At 38.0% G+C, this 17,316-nt stretch overlaps 1 protein-coding gene across 8 annotated transcripts in view; it reads right to left on the minus strand.

Moving 5' to 3' along the window:
• CNTN4 (contactin 4) overlaps positions 1–17,316 on the minus strand; it is a 973,761-nt gene that overhangs the window by 234,060 nt on the left and 722,385 nt on the right. For all 8 annotated transcript variants that reach the window (XM_060307736.1, XM_060307734.1, XM_060307732.1 and 5 more), the window contains one exon: positions 9,270–9,365. In XM_060307736.1, coding sequence (XP_060163719.1) covers positions 9,270–9,365 — 96 coding nt within the window. The remainder of the gene's footprint in view (positions 1–9,269; positions 9,366–17,316) is intronic.

Genomic DNA, 17,316 nt, shown 5'->3' on the forward strand with positions numbered 1-17,316 from the left:
GAATACAGTTAACTCAGATAAGCATGATGCGTAGAAGAGTTTTTCATCCATACTGTTTGTCCTCGATGAACAAGCGACTTCATTAAGTCATTTCCTTTTAAATCAGCAGCTATAATCCTACCTTTAGTCAAAATGCCACCGTCTATTCCTTTGCCTATAAAAGTGAACTTTACTTGTCCAAATGCTTAGTGTTGTCTGGTCTTTGATTTGACCAACTCCAGGTATTTTCTTCTTAAATGTCTGAAAACTAAACTGAATGAGTTAAAAAATATATCAGAAAAATGGCCAACTTTTTTTTTTTAAGATTTTTTTAAAAAATTATTTATTTTATTTATTTATTTTTGGCTGCTTTGATTTTCGTTGCTGCACACAGGCTTTCTTTAGTTGCGGCGAGCGGGGGCTACTCTTCGTTGCGGTGCATGGGCTTCTCATCGCGGTGGCTTCTCTTGTTGCGGAGTATGGACTCTAGGCGTGCGGGCTTCAGTAGTTGTGGCACGAGGGCTCAGCAGTTGTGGCTCACGGGCTCTAAAGTGCAGGCTCAGTAGTTGTAGTGCATGGGCTTAGCTGCTCTGCAGCATGTGGGATCGTCCCAGACCAGGGCTTGAACCTGTGTCCACTGCATTGGCAGGTGGATTCTTAACCACTGCGCCACCAGGGAAGCCCATCAACTTATTTGTGCCATCACACTCAGAGGATCAAGATCCCTGACAGTGGTGAATATTCCACTTTTGAGACTTCAATTTCTGATCTCCCAACCTGAGTCTATTTCCAAATTTCCAGGACTCAACCAGCATTTCCTCATTCTATATACTGCACCATTATCCTGCTTAATTCAATGGAACATCATGATGTACTGACCTGACAAAACACCGATTTGTTGATGAAAATGTATCCAAAGGGCTGCTCATTTCTTTCTCACCTGAAAAGATGAGATTCATATTTCCAGTGTGCATTAAAACAAGAACGCTTGCCATATATCCTGCAGTGATTGTCCACTGGATTATTTATGAAATGCTCATCCAGGTTTATGTTGTTGAAAGATCACTGTTGATCATGTGTTCCGCTCTGGCTGGTACATCCCTGGTAGCACTCTTAACTGGGTATGTAATGTGTTTTTCACATCTCCAGACTCTTCGCCTCCCACCCAGCACCTGGGTTTCCACATAGCATCACCTCTCCCTGCTTTCTGGGACAGGACAACTCCAAAAGGGAACTCTGCATGCTGCTGAGCTTTATTGAATGATCACAGTTTGTAGATCACTTTGCTTTTATGGATCAAATCTCACTTTCCAAATACCATTTCCTTTTGGTGCTAATGTGTCTGACCCTCATTCTGATGGATCAGTGGTCCTCCAGTTCTAAGGATCAAACCTGGAGATAATCACTTTGATTTTTTTTTTAATGTTTGAAAAGAAAATAGAGACCTTCTCAACTTGAATTTAAATCTACAAATATAGTGCCTATTATTAAATTAAGTACAGAGTAACTATCAGCAGAGAAGCTGGGTAATTAGGGCCATCATTAATTTACTAAATTCCATGGTTTCAGCCAAATAAAGAACATGGAAACATCTGCATAAAAGCAAACAAGGAAAAAAGAAGAGATAGAAGAAAATTCTTGCAATGTATTTCTGCTAATTTTTTTTTCTAAACTAAATGATCCCCTTTAGGCTACTGAACACTAAGAAATTTAATTAATTGCTATTAAGTAGCTAAGTGTATTTCTAAGTGCTACAGCCTGGGACTTGCTATAGATGCAAAAACAGCTTAAACATCTCTCTTACTAGAACTGAAAGCGGAATGAAGGTAGAAAGTGTACAACTACCACTCCTGGGGAACTTTTCTTTGAAAACAGACCAGCAATTCTCTATACAGGTTAAGAAACTGGGGGCTCAGAATTATTCTATGACCAGGGAATGCTTGCTGTCTATACAAACTCATTTCTTCTACTCATAAGTATATAGTTGTTGACATCTAGGCATTCAAAAGTAACGTCATGAAACCTTCAGATTGTTTTAAAGAGCTGACAGGAAAATTCAAAGGCAAAGAGTAGGTTGGTAGCATCACAGAACATGCTTAACCAATTCTGGAGATAACTGACATCAGAAATATTCATCCCAGTTCTTCTTGTCACATCTAGTGATGGAGAAGCTCACCATTCTTCTAGAAATGTGGAGCCTGATTTCTTCCTTTTGCTTCCCTTGTTGATTCCTTCTTTGAGCTACGTCATCTCATGGCTGAGAGAAATGGAGCCTGTATCTGGTGTGGTAAGGACAAAAAAATCCTAGTGGCCTCTCCTCCCAAACATGAAACACTCCACCAGGCCATTTAGGTTAGACAGTTTTCTAACAAGTAGTCCCTGATCAATGTGTTTTTTTTTTTTTTTTCTCAGTTGGTGAAAAAGAGGTTTAATGAATGGAGAAAAGCATCATCTTCCAAACTGTTTCCCATTACTCTATGCTGATTAAATCACCCTTGTGCTATAACCTCTGCTGGTTGGCAAAGTGGGAAAAGAAAAAAGGAAGGAACTGGCTGAATAACTTTCAGATAAAAGAATCCAGGTTTGTATTTTTCAAAGGAACATGGTAGAGTCAAGGAGCATCAAACAGGATTGCTTTAAGAATATTTAAAACAAGATTAAAAAAAATACCTAGTACTATGGTGTTGATGAACCTATCACTAACTAAGTATTAACCTCTCCTCACTGAATTTCAATAGATGTGTATTCAAATGAATATATAATGTCTTGGGCTTAGAAGTGGAACTCAGAATGCATTTTCCATAGAAATAATACCATCCAAGTTGGTTTACCAGAGTTTGATCCGTAATATTCTTGAAGACTAGAACAGTAGTATTATTTCAATGCTGCTCCAACCAGCATTTTAAACATTATTTCCCGGGATCCCACATCCAGAAAACCTCTTCTCAATCACTGATCTCCAACAAGGTCACTCTTAACTTACTGAACACCTGTGGTTCTAAAATTTATTTGTAGGAGATAGGGTATCTCTCAGGTAAGTCACTTCTCAGGTGACATGAAATGGGCATCAAAGGGCAGCTATTTCAGTGCTGACCAAACATTAAGGACTCAAGATCCTAAGAACATAATTTATCACTTGTTATTTAAGTGTCTTAAAAACTGAGTCTAATTTTGGGCACCTTCCCTCACTCCACACACACACACACACACACACACACACACAGAGAACAAGATGACTCAAGTGCAATGTCGGCCCTTCATCCTGATGTGCACGTTCAACCATGTCCCCACTATAACCAGAAGAGGAGATTGGTACCACACTTAGAAAGGGACTCTTCTTATAGCTTTTCATGACAATTAAGTGACTGTTAATCTTATAACCATCTAAAAATTTCAAATTTTGTTTTAAAATAGCCATACAAATTAAGCTGAAGATTATGTTCCCTAGTCTCTTAAAATAAACTCTGCAGTATTTTAAAGCCCTTAGCTCCTCTGAGGCCCAATTAATGCTTTGTTTCTTCTAAGGAAATGAATGGAGCCCAGGCACATACTGTGCACACTAATGTAACATGCAAACATAAAGAATTACATGGGGCTTGGCCTCTGAGAAGCTGATTGGCAGAGTTCATCTCAATTGTCATGCTGAGTCTTTAAGAGCAATTTTCAAATGTTAGGAGAATGGCTAAATCAGCATTTTAATAAAGCCACAATGCCAGAGCATGATGAGTTTATGTTAACAATAGATGCATATTCCAGATGAATCTCTTGGAAGATATATCTGAAAAATATTTGCCTACTTAAAATTTGTTAAATGAATGTAAATCAAGAATCATAATATGTCTTCAAAGACAAGCGATTTTCTGATTTAATTTTAATTCCAGGCTTAGGCAAATGAAAAAATCAAACCAGGCCTAATTAATAAAATCAGGAATGTTTGGATGTTTGAATTTTGCAAACTGGCACCACATTTATTTTGTCTTTAATCCTTACAACACACTGGGGAGATTTAAAGGACAAAGATAAATTCCATTTGGCTGGCATAATGCTGTGTGAGGATTTGAGAGTTATGCTGGGAACCAAGATACGGAGAAGGAGAGCCTGAAATCTCAGTGAGAGAAAGTAGAGGAATAAGTTGGAAACGGAGGGACTGCTTCCTGAGGAAGGTGGTCAGTTGTCTAATCAACAGAGCGAGAAAATTAGAACCCAGCCAGGAAGATGTCAGTATCCAAAGGCGTCTGATATGGCAGGCAGGGCCTGGTAACTACACTACCTGGAGGTTGCAATACTCAGAATCCAAAGGATAGTGTGCTATGGTTTGAGGTTTGGAGCTGGATTAGAATGGAATCTGCATGTACCTTTGGGTGAAACATGAAGGCAAAGAGCTAAACTGTCTGGACTGCAGTGGAATGGGTTGGTATTTGGAGCTAATATGGATGCCCCTGAAAATCTAAAGTTATATAAAATTGGTAAGCAGTTTGGGGCAGTTTGGGGCAGGCATGGGAATAAGGCATGCAGAGGGGAATTAGGCACTCCTGCCTTATTCATTATACATTCTTGACTAGCATGTAGATGTCTTGAAGACTATTCTGGGCATAAAGGATGCTCATTTTAGCACAGCAAGATTACTTGTGGCCCAGTGACCTGTCAGCATAGTTTGGACTGGTGAGCCGGATTCTGAAGGTGACATCTTGATGCCGGAAGCTGAGTACGTGTGGGGAGATAGAAAAAGAATAGGGCTCAGAGAGGTTATATAATTGGCTCAAGTAAGTTAACAGCAGCACTAGGATTAGAATGTGGGTGTCCTAGTTTCATGCTTTTACCTCTGTCCTACAGCAAAGACAAATATCCAGCTGAAATAATCATGCTGTGGGAGGGCGTGATTGATTTTTTTAAGACTATAATATTCATGATATGTCTAGATCAAATCACATTTCTGGGCCCCTGGAGATGTTTGCAAATCAAAAGGTTTTTGCTGGGACAAGACCTACTTGATTTTGCAGGGCAGACACACAAGTTTTCCACCCCGGCTACATATTCGAATCACCTGGAGTGCTTTCAAAACTATGAATGATGTCAAAGGAACCAATCTCAAAAAAAAATTCAGACTGAATTGATATGGGATGGCACCCAAAGAACTAATGCATACAGAGTAGAAAAAAGTAGTTGTACGGTTGTCTCCTGACTATAAAAAAAAATGGGGCACATTCTACGCAAAGGTAACTCCTAGACCTGCCACTGATTAACGTGTGACCTCACTTAATCTCTTTGCTTTCACTTTCTTATCTATGAAACACATGTCCTTATTTCTTATAGGATTATTGTAAGGATCCAAAGATAATATAAGGTAAACTAAAGATTATAAACACCATAAGGAACTCTACAGATGCTGTTATAAGGTCCTTGAGTCTGGTGCCGTGCGAATGGGATCTAAGTTTAACGGGGATGTGTTTAGCGTAAAAGCATCCAACGACGACAATTATAGCTAGTTTCTCTATAACTCATAACAACGAAAATAATCTCAGAATCAGAATCATGTGGCTTTCTTTTTTTACACTGTAGGAAGGCATATTTTCTCTAACAACGACGTAGTAAGAGCTGTCCAAATGTAAAATGCTACTTCTTCATGTGAATACCTGAGAAAAAGCCAGTCTTTTCTTAGTTGTTCACCTCTCTTAACAACAATGAAAAAAATATAGGAAACCCTGAAGTGATTATATTTTATTTTAAATTCTTTTAAATACGAATTGGACATAAAAAACTTTTAACACTTCTGCTTGGGTTTGATGTGGAAATCAAAGTACTCCACCTCAGCAGGGTGAACCTGGGCTGGTTTTGTAGAAGGTGATCAAAGTGGGTGTATCTTCAATCTGGCGCTGCCTCAATCTGTTCCAGCCAACTGGAACAACAGTTTTGGGGACCCTGCCCTGGGTTTATGGAATCAGAATATCCGTGGGCAAAGGCCAGGCACCTGTGGCTCTAACATGCTGCCCTGGTGATGCTTCCGCTTCCTGCACACCTCTGGCCAGAGGTGCGGAGTGTGGGAGGAGCATAGGTGAAGCTCAGGGCTTTTCAAACTTTAATGTGCACATGAATCACTTGGAGATCCTGTTAAAATCTGAATTCTGATACAGTAGGCCCTGTGTGGCATCCAACACTCTGCCTTTTTAACAATCTTCCAGGTGAGGCAGATACTTCAGGTACAAGGACGACATTTTGAGCAGCAAGGATCTGGGTGACATATAAAAGGAAGGTGGAAACAAAAATTTCCCTTGGTGAGCAGTTCATGGGGATTTCACTGGTGAATGAGCTGTCAGTTTTAGTAAGCTAGGAGGAAGAATCCCAAAGTACCTCACTTCTGTTCCTATTTAATGAGTGGTTGAAGATCACAAATTCCTGCTGCCAAATGACCCTGGAGTTGATGGAAAGCACAGTGAGAATTCTAGATCTCAAAATACTCTGTTTCTAATCTACAGAAGCATCATAGACAACCAGAGCCCCATCATCCATAGTGATTTCTATTTTTTGGTGTCTGTGTTAAAGATTTAATAGTACAATCTATGCGACGACATCACATCTGAATTTGTACCTATTAACCAAGAAATGACAAAGACGCTATGCAGGGTGATTGGTAGAGCACTGGAACTACGTGCCGATGGAAATGCTTTTCAAAGTAGATTAATTGCTGCTCATTTCTATGTTATCCTAAGAAGGTCTGACACTGCACAGCTTTTGAAATAGGACATGCAGCATCCCTTACAATGGATCTCATGCCATTACCCAGTATCCCACTGATACAATAAAAGGCTGACTCATTTCCTTTCCTCTTCATGATCTGTTACAATAGAAACTGGGATACCATATGCTGGGTTTAAAACGCTCAGTATGTCCAGCGGCTCTTGGCGATGCTGCCAGCTTTAAGGTGATCACAGCCTGGAGAAGCAATGAGAGAATCACTGCTGGACAGTTTGCGTTGGAGGGTTTTGAGTAACTGGGGAGATTTCATCAGATAATCATTGACTCCACTGCCCCAAACTGATGGATGTCTGTGATGCTCTCTTATAACCTTCAATACCCACCTTGTTTTCTCTCAAATTTCCTTGCCTTGCCTGCCTTGCCTACAGTATTACTGAGCTCACAGTTTCTAATAGAGCCCATAATGAGAATATTTATTTCCTTGTCTTTCACCATCAAGACTGTCAGGAATGTCAGCACAACTCAAGGAACTGGATTTCAGAGCTGCTGACTACTGCCAGCAGAGACAAGCAAATTTCAGTAGGTGTCCACAGAAATTTTTAATATATTTCTGAGTGGGAAGGGGAAAGTATTCAGGTTCATTCATTGTGGAGCAGCACAACAGTGCTTCTTGTGTTTTGCGTTTCCCAAAGATATCATTGTACCAGGGATTAGTGGGGTATTTTCTTCTCAATATGCTGTAAGATTAATTTTCAGAGTTGCTGCCATGTTATGAAAGATTAATGCTGTGAAGGTAGCCTGCAGAAGAAATTAGCAAAATCTTCCTTTCTTATTTGATCAAATTTCATAATAAGAAGAGAACTGTTAATGTGAGTGAACATCACTTTAACCTAAATAGATGTCCAGTTAATTGCCCTCCTCATATAAAGGACAGGACTTCAATAATGCACATATAGTTTATAAATATGTTTAGTTTTTATTCAGCAATTATTATGTAATGATAGAACTAAAAGGCATCTGAGAGATTTCTTTTAATCTCTTCGTTTAGAGATGAGTAGAGATAGAGAACGTGAACATAGTAGCCCAATATCAAATAATGATTTGAAATAGAGCCAGGACCAGAATTCATGTCCTGGACTCCAAATTGAATGCTTCTGATACTAACTTGGCAAGAAAATTAAGTCCTAAAGAATAAACCCGTTTCTCAGAAGACAAACTCCTGAAATGTAATCTGGATTCTCTGCCAGTCTCAAACACCAGAAACCCTAACAATTCCATACCCTCCATCCAGACTTGGAGGGGTGCCTGCCTCTTCCACCTGCTTATCTATTCACCGTGCTTGAAATGCAAGCCATGTAGCTGTTTCACTAATTGTTATTTCCTGCTAAAAACGTTAGCCGGGGCATTAGGTAAGAAGGAAAAGTTAAAACTTCTGAAGACAGGACAAAAATAAAATGGTGTTTTCAAATTCTCAGTTTAAAATATCTTCTTTTTCCATCACATGTAAAGCCAAATGGAAAATTAAGGTAATAACAAGGAGAGCAGGTATCAAACTAAATTTTAGCCAGAGTGACCACAAATGGAGTTTATCAGTCTTGTCAGCACAAGCTGTAGTGAAATCCTAATAAATATCACTAACTACTAAACCTCCAGACTCCTGAACTCTGTATGTGCAGTCAGAGTCACCTTCCAGTCATCATTAGTCCTTTCTGCAGACACTGCAACCTGCCTACACATCGTCTCTCCGCATTCTCCCTTATTATCAAAATTATGATTTTTTAGGGCCATCGTGTATCTGTAGAAAATACTTGATTTTTGTGTCTCTTTTGCCACTGGAGTGATCAATGAAATGTACATAGAAGTCCTTGGGCAAAGCAAACCTTCCATAATACAAAAGCAACTCGAAATGAAGAGACTTCTGACATTTGCCCTGCCCTCTTCCCATTTCTACCTTTCTGCACTGGTGCCTTAGCCATGCCCCATGTTTAGGACTTCAGAGAAGGATCAAAGAAAGGGCTTGGGTCCTGGAAGATGTCCCCCAAAAGCAGTGCCAGCTTTATACCACATACCTTTGGAAGTCTTATGTGTGAGAACAACACAAACCCAAGTCCACCGAAGCTGGTGTTAGCTGGGTTTTCAGGGACTTGCAATCAAATGCATTCCTAACTGATCTAGTCATTATGAGTCCTTACAAAGTCATCTTGGATTCTGTGGTCAAGGGACTCTGGTTCTGGGTCTGATCCCTTCCCAGACCAACAATGAGATGAAGTGAAGCAAGGCCATCTTTTAATACGATCAAGTTGGAAGAAGTGCTGGCGGTTTTACCTACGTGGCTTTACCAAGCAACAGGATTCTGATTTTGATGGACTCAGGTATCTTTCCCCTTGAGCCAGGTAGACAGCAGGGGGATGGAACATTGGTACCATCTGATATTTTCCTATCCTAATTATGGGAGGCAATGACGATGCTTCCTCGACACAGAGGGACTTTGGGAATCTCTACGAATGACACTGTCCCCCTTTCTGATGCCAAGAGGGCGAACAATCAGCAAGAAAAATAGCAGTCGGTGACATGTGCACATTTCGGTGCAGAGTTACCTCCAGCATGGGCTGGTGGGCCGCACAGCAGTACCATCCCCTGACCTTGGCGGACAGACACGGTGCTTCTCGTTCTTGTTTTAAAGTTTTCAAGATCTGTTGGGAGACATAAAGGAAAAGGAGTTTAAAATTTAAAGTCCTAAGACATTATGGAAGACTAATACTACTTCAAAAGAGGATAGTCTTCTGCTGTAAAACGGCCTTTACACCACCTGGATCAGGGAAATTCAACTCTACCGTCTTCTTGCATGATATTGTCTCATCCTCTATGACTCTATATCTATACTGTAAGGTAGCCACTTGCTACATGTGCCTATTTAAGTTAAAAAACAGTTAAAATCAAATAAAATGTATGAATTCAGTTCCTTAGTCACACGAGCTGCATCTTAAGTGCTCAAGAGGCACACGTAGCTACTGGTTTCCACACTGGACAGCAGAGAGAGAGAGAACATTTACATCAGTGCAGAAAGTTTTATTGGGTAGCACATGTCTGGATGGAGTAAGTGACCTCCCCAACTCTATCTGTAACTGAATATCATTATCAGGATGTAAATTCGTGGGTTTTGATAGTCAACTGTTTACTTCACAAACCGTTCCATTATATGCAATTATGTTTGTTACTCTATATGTACCTAGAATACGACTATCTCTGTCTACACACACACACACATTACATACAATGTGTAAACAGACATACATACACAATTGTTATATAAAGTTCCTGTGTATTTTTAAATACTTATAAGGTACTGTCCAAGGTTCTGTTTGGAAGAAAGTTCCCCTTTCTCAAGGAAGTCAAATCTGGTTAGAAAGATAAGACGTTACAAGCCCAAAGATCACAGTTGGAGTCAGTAAATACACAGTTGCCAATAACAATGAGTTAATATAAGAAATATGTCTAATAAAGTGACAGACATATTATTGTTCAAAAAGATTTTTCTTTCATCCTTCCAACTGCAAATCCTCTCAGCAATGATTGTTTTAAGTGCCATTTCATTTTTTGTTGTCTGAAACATTTGATGTAATAACCTGTTACCAGATTTGAGGATTATTCTAAGCCAAGTATGTTCTGTAGGGTTGCAAGCCCTGTAGCTGTGCACATCAGAGTTCAGTAACATTTATTGACTATTTCCTCCATTTTGGCCATTTTGGTAAGTATTTTATGGTGATTATTTCAAGTGATCCTAACAACAATTATATGAGTTAAGTACCATTAATATCCTCATTTTACAGACTAGAAAAGAGTGGCACTATAACATTTGTTAAAGGGTACAACATCAGGGAGTAATGGAGCTAGGAAATAAACCTGGACAGCATTGCTGCAGTTACAAAATGGAATGTTTCCACACTCAGGCTGCGTTTCAGGGAGTGTTCACAGGGTTAAAAATAATTTATACACCGAGCTGATCTCCCTGTGCTATGTGGCTGCCTCCCACTAGCTGTCTATTTTACATTTGGTAGTGTGTATAAGCTCGGTACTTTGTGACCACCTAGAGGGGTGGGATAGGGTGGGTGGGAGGGAGATGCAAGACGGAGGAGATATGGGGATATATGTATATGTATAGCTGACTCACTTTATTATAAAGCAGAAACTAACACACCATTGTAAAGCAATTATACTCCAATAAAGATGTTAAAGAAATAATCTATACACATACATGTCTTCATTACCAGCTTCTTGTAGAATTAGGCAAATCTGAAGCTCATATATTATTGCTTTTATCAATTAAACATATCCAAATTTGGCTGCCAGCTCGGGATACAGACATTATGAAAAGAAAGCTTCTGCCCTGTAGGGACTCAAGAGTTTGGTAGGCAGGACTGACAGGTAACACCTAATCATGGGAATCCAAAGACTGCTGAAGTTGAGGTGTGCAGAGCGACACCTTGAGGACCCGCACGTACTTAGTACAAAACAAAACATGACTACAATTTAAGTTTTGATGTAATAAGATTCCTTTCATTACATTTCTGATGTAATAAAATTCCTTTTATTCCATGAGTACCAGGTGAGGCTAGGACATGATTTTTTCTTCTCTTTAAGGAAATGGTTTGAGAAGCCTTTGAAAATGATTAGACTAGAGATTTAAAAAACTTCATTATGGCATTAATACTGTAAACCATTATCCCTAAAAATGATACTGAATCACTCTAAATTGTCGCTTCTGCATACAGGTTCTTAAAATAAGTCATCTAAGTTTTGGCAGAGACATCTCATCCAATCTCCAGAGTGGCATGAAAAATTAAGAACTGATAGGTAATTGAGATCAAGTCTTATCCAGGCAAAATCCACCTTGATTCTGACTAGAGAAAGAGCATTAGGAAATGGGAAAGAAAATGAGAAATATATGCAATGATTTTTTTTTAACTTGTCCTTATTGAGTTTTAAAAACTGCATTCCTGTTTATTTCCCTATAGTTTATGAGTCCATGCAGTTCCACAGGATTTGTTTTGGACAGTTAGAAAATTGCATTAATCTGGTATTTGAGATAATATTTCGATAAGATTCTTAGCAGTTAAGTGAAATAGATTCCAGATGGTAAACCCTACCTACATACTGAATGGAAATATTGCATTTGGGCAGATCTGAGTTTGAAAATCATCTCTGCCATGTATTATGCAAGGTTTAATTTTCCCATAAATAACATGAGATGTAATTAAATGTAATTTATTTTGAAAAGATGATGGGAAAAGATTAAATGAGGTAATATTTAAGAAGCACAAAGCCTTTCCTGCTACAAGTTTGGTGCTTACTATATGTTCTGTTCACTGAGGAATAATGTAGTCCAGTGGCAAATCATACCCCTATTATTCCATTTAAGAAAGGGTTTTGAATAGCAAATGAACTCTAGAGAGAGGTGAAGAGGCTAGTCAAAGGTCACCATATTTATGCACATGTTTAAGAAAAGATTGCATGTCCATTATTGATCTTTTCAGATGTAATTATCCATTCAGATCCTAACTGCTAGCAGCATGATAATTTTCCAAATTAAAGAACTATGTGTGTGTGAATGGGTATTTTTTTGAAACTTGGGCATGGCCAGGCCTTTCCCAGAAATATTCTCACATATATATTCTCTTATTTAGGGTCATTTTATCTCCAAAGACTTGGTACTAGGTAATAAGCAGTAGCAAGAGGCATTCCAAGTTAGAATACGTTATAGATAATGTTATGTCATCATGACCGTAGCACTCATAGCAATAATTGGATCTACTTGCAAAATGTAATGAGTTCATATCATGTGCTAACAAATTTTCACACAGATCTCATTTAATTCCATTATAGTTTTAATTCCCAATTTTAAGGTGATGTTACTGAATTTCAGAACCTTCTTCACAAACTGAGAAAGTGGCCAGAAGAATACAAACTCATCTGCTTCTCTCCAAACCCACCACTATCAAGTACCAGAATCTATCATTTCCCCACTGACTTAGTGAAGCCAGTGAAAAAGGGCATTCAAGCTAGTTACTTCACATCCTAGGGAACAAAAAAAAAAGTTTGTTTGAATGAATTTTATGCTCTTCAGTGAATATGTAAGAAAGTCCACATTTCAATGCACAATGCGATGAGTCGGTACATTTGATTCCAAATTTTCTATTCCTTTGCTTTTCCTTGCGGGTGATCACTTGATGGGGGGATTTTAAACATCAGGTGCAAAGGATGGAGTGGAACAAGAAGAAAACAATCAGAAACCACCGTATTAAAAAGCAGGATTGCTGCATTGTCAGGGAGGTAGCTGAACCATGACACTTGGGTAGTATTCCCTTTAGCTCCGTGCAGCTAGTTATTAAAGGTAGTTGGATAAATGATAGTTACTAAAGGTACCTGAATAAATGATGTACTCTTATGACAAGGAATTAATATCCATGTACTGTAGTTTCTCAAAACATTTTTTGCAGCTTTCTGTATGGTTCATTGAAAAGTGACTTGGAGACTTTTTTAAAAAATGAGTGACCATACATTTTTTTTTTTTTTTTTGTGACCATACATTTTGGTGTTGACTTCATTTATCAGCATTTTATATAAATCTTTCCAGAAATCGTGGGCTAAAAAATGCACAGTTTTGTGGCAGATGTGTTTTCCTGTCATGTTTTTCTGTGAAAACAACTGTCCTTTGTTCTTCTGTAGAATATAATATTAGCACTTTATTTTTACATGAGGTTTTAAAAAATACACTATTACAGTACTTGGAAAGTGTAGCTCATTGAGAGCTTAGAGGAAGTGCTTTAGCAGCTAAATTCCTTGAGAAGTAAAAGTGTACAAAGGTCTTAAAGCTGCAACATGAGATAAATAATAAAAGCCTTAATATATGAAAACATTTGGAATTCAGCCCACAGAGTAAATCAGAGAGTGAGGGGGAAAAATCCCCAGATATTTACTGTCTGGAAAGTTATTAAATGTTTAGAGCTGGGGATGAGGTAGTCTATAAAAAATACCTGGATGGGTTGAACGAAAACAAAATCGAGGGTCCAAGATATTTTTTGAGAAGAAATAACAGTAAATAAGAAAGAGTAACTTTTTTGGCCATCATTAAGGGACTGCCCATCACACTTATGAACAGGAAGAGTTAAAGCCATCCACAGGGTGGAGCCAGCGTAGAAGAGCATAAGAAATTCAGCTTTTAAATGGCCAGGAAAGGTTAATGACATAGTAACATACATCACGCTTTGTCAAGAATCCACAGAGGGGCAGGAGAAGAGGAAAGAGGAAAAATGATACAGTAAACCATGCAAGTAATGCACATATTTTTAACGCATGTATTATTTACTACAAGTTAAAAAAATACCTATTCACTTTTTTCCTGACTTGGGTAGACCTGGATTCTATCAATTCTCACAGGGTGACTTTAGAACAAGAAATTGTCAGTGACAGTTGCCTTTGTTACTGCTTCCTTCAAGAAGCAATCAATGAAAAAATCAATATCAGCTTGGAAAAATGGTCAAGTGATGTATTTGTTATGAATATAATTTCCATAATGATAACTGCACTATTTATTTTAAAAAGAGGTATTTGGGGGGTATGACTTTAAAAACTAGTTATCATGCAGCATATCTAAAATTATGTCTTGACTCTGCCATTTGCTCCTTGAGTGTGTACATACGTGGATTTGCATGGCTTCTTGGATTCTAGGGACTCAGAATGACAATAAGTCTAACTTTACAAAAACCTTATGAGTTGCAAAGTCACATTTTTGACATTCTTTCCACACAAGAAAGAAGAAACCATTAGGGAGACTGGCATGGCTGATGGGTTTTTCCTGTGAGAGTGTATACAGCAAGAGGAAGAATTACTTAATGGTTTAGCACACTGGCTCTGCAGTCAAAAGGACCTGAGCACAAACTCGGTACTCTCACTCTTTAGCTGTACGATGTGGGTGAGTACTCTCCTTGAACTTCAGTTTCTTCATTTCTAATATCAGGAAAATAATTCCTATCTCATACGGCTCTTTAGAGATTAAGATCATGAATATAAAGCACTTAACACAATGACTGGCCCAAAGTCAGTAGTCTGTAGATGCTAGCGCTATCATTATCATTTCTGAGCACCACAGGAAAGTCTACAGAAAGTAACTCACTGGGGCAAAGCTAGTGATTCCAAACTTCCACCAGATAAAGTAACAGTAGAGTAGTCAGGTCAATCCCACTGTGGCAAAATAAGCTGCTAAGACTTAAAACACCTCTTCTTTTGCTGGTCTTAACTGTGTTTTCAAGTCTAGACTGGTGCTAAAGTAAGCCAGATACCTTATCCTTTGCAGTGCATGGAGTGTACTCTTCAGGTGACTTAAAATTAAGAAACACTCCCATATACTGAATTCAGGTAATTTTCCTTAAGAAATTCCTACAATGGTATATTCTGAGCAGGTATTACTTTTTAATGTTAAGGTGGGAAATATCATTTTCATAAAACAGTAAAAACTGATGTTTGTGTATCTTTATAAAGGATACAAAATATTGTTATTTTAACAGACAAATAAAAGACGAAACATATTATTTACTGATTATATAAATTTACTTGTTGCACTTAAAATTTGAGGAGTTTACACTGTATACCAGATGAAAACAGAATGAATATAAATGGAACTGGAAAAATATATATATACACATTATATGTTTGTCAGTATCTTGCTTTTCCTATGTCATTAATTTTTCCATTTGTTTAGCCAACCTTCAGCAAATAATTTTTGAGTTCCTCTTTTCCTCCAAGTATTGGTGTCAGCCATTTTATCTCTCCAACAACTAAGTAAAACAAAACAATCAAAAACCTATGGATATGCTCAAGATCTGACATTAAATATCCCAATTTGTTGGCAGTTTAAAGTAAGGGATCAAAATCTGATTCTAGGTAGTGGTTTGACTTTGAAAAGAAAAGCCAATCTCTTTCCTGGAGATCTTTGTATAGATAACAAAGGACCTTATCAGTATTCCTAAATTAATGTACACACACTTTACAAATGACTCAGTTATAGAAATTGTTTATGACCTTCTTCTTTCATAGCCTAATGCTACTGCTATCGACATCCCTACGAAAATCCTTAGAGCACTTGTTTCAAAGGGAAAAAGGAAGAACTCATGGGAGCTCTCCCAGGTGCTGATTCTGACCCTCACAATGTTTTCCCTCTGTCTGAATTTTTCCTCAACCTATTTAGTCATATCAGATGAAAGTCTATAATTTAGGGATTACTTTGGAATTATAGAAATGCCATTTTAAACCCACATATGGCTGCAAATGCATTACCTTGCTATGAGTCACTTACAGTGAAGAATTAATTAATTCAAAGAGATTGTTTCCTCTTAAATAAATAAGAGCAGTATGGATTCTTTGAATGTGAGTTTTGATTAGCCAAAAAAGAAACAAAGAAAATGTAATCTATGGAGTAATAAGGAAGGCAACGTAGGGCTGAGAAAGCTCAAGAAAGGAATAATGACTTAAAAATACTCTTAAATTTGATTTTCTTCACAGGTGTTTCTTACTGAAAGAGTTATGTACCAACAAAACTATCTATAAACAATACTAGTTTCTCACTCAAAATTCTTTACCTTATTTTTTTGTAGAAGAGCTGAAAAGGAAAAAGAAAAAAATACATATAGGGTGAGAAAGGTGTGTGCAGATTGCCAAAGACAAATTTGTCTGGGGTCAGCAATTCTGCATTTAGCAAGAGGTTACTCTCCTCTTTCTCTTCCTGCACCACATTTCTACATCACTTTTTCTTTCCAGTAACAAAACCTAGGAAAGACCTGAAAAGAGCATAATGAATGCTACCTGTTAAGGAGGCTTCTGTGGGCTGATTTTGAAATTTAATCACTTTTGTAAATATTAACTCTTTGGGAGAAATGTAAGGCCAGTTTCAACTAACTTATGTAAAGAACACAATTTCTCACTTTCCATGCATTCATTCATTAAATCCTCACAACAACTCTATGATGTAAGTATTATTACTGATTCCACTTTATAGAAATTAAAAAAATCCATATCCGAGATCACAGTCCTAGTATAAGGAAGAGTGTGGATTAGACCCCAGCTCTTCTTTGACCCACAAGTCCATGTATTTAGCCTCTATTCTATACTGAATTAGATACCAGGAATGAAACAACACATGTTGATATTCTGGTTGACTATTTGAGACTCATAATTTTTTACCCCTCTGCTATTATTTTCTTGACTTTACAAGAAAATAAAGGCTGCTTTGCTGCCCTTTTCCCTGTAAGTGTACGACTCTCCTGATAGCTATTTTTATTTCTGATTTCAGATTTTTTCTTTCCTCGTTGCTTTGACATACTCTATTTTACCTAGACCTTCATGCTATTTAAGAAGCCAAAGAACAACCCAGTTTCAGATGTTTGAGTTTCCCTGCGTGTTCCATAAAAGTGTGCACCTACCAGACTCATGAGGTTACTGTGATTAGTACAATCTGGCATCATAACTACTGTTGTTCTCCTTTGGAGACAGGTGCCCTAAAACACAAGCTATTATTACCAGCAATTTTCTCTACAGGAGCACATCTCCTTTTGCATACCATCCTAACTCAGGAGTGTTAATGGTTAGGCA

The sequence above is a fragment of the Globicephala melas genome, chromosome 11, assembly GCF_963455315.2.
Source record: "Globicephala melas chromosome 11, mGloMel1.2, whole genome shotgun sequence".
Lineage (NCBI taxonomy): Eukaryota > Metazoa > Chordata > Mammalia > Artiodactyla > Delphinidae > Globicephala > Globicephala melas.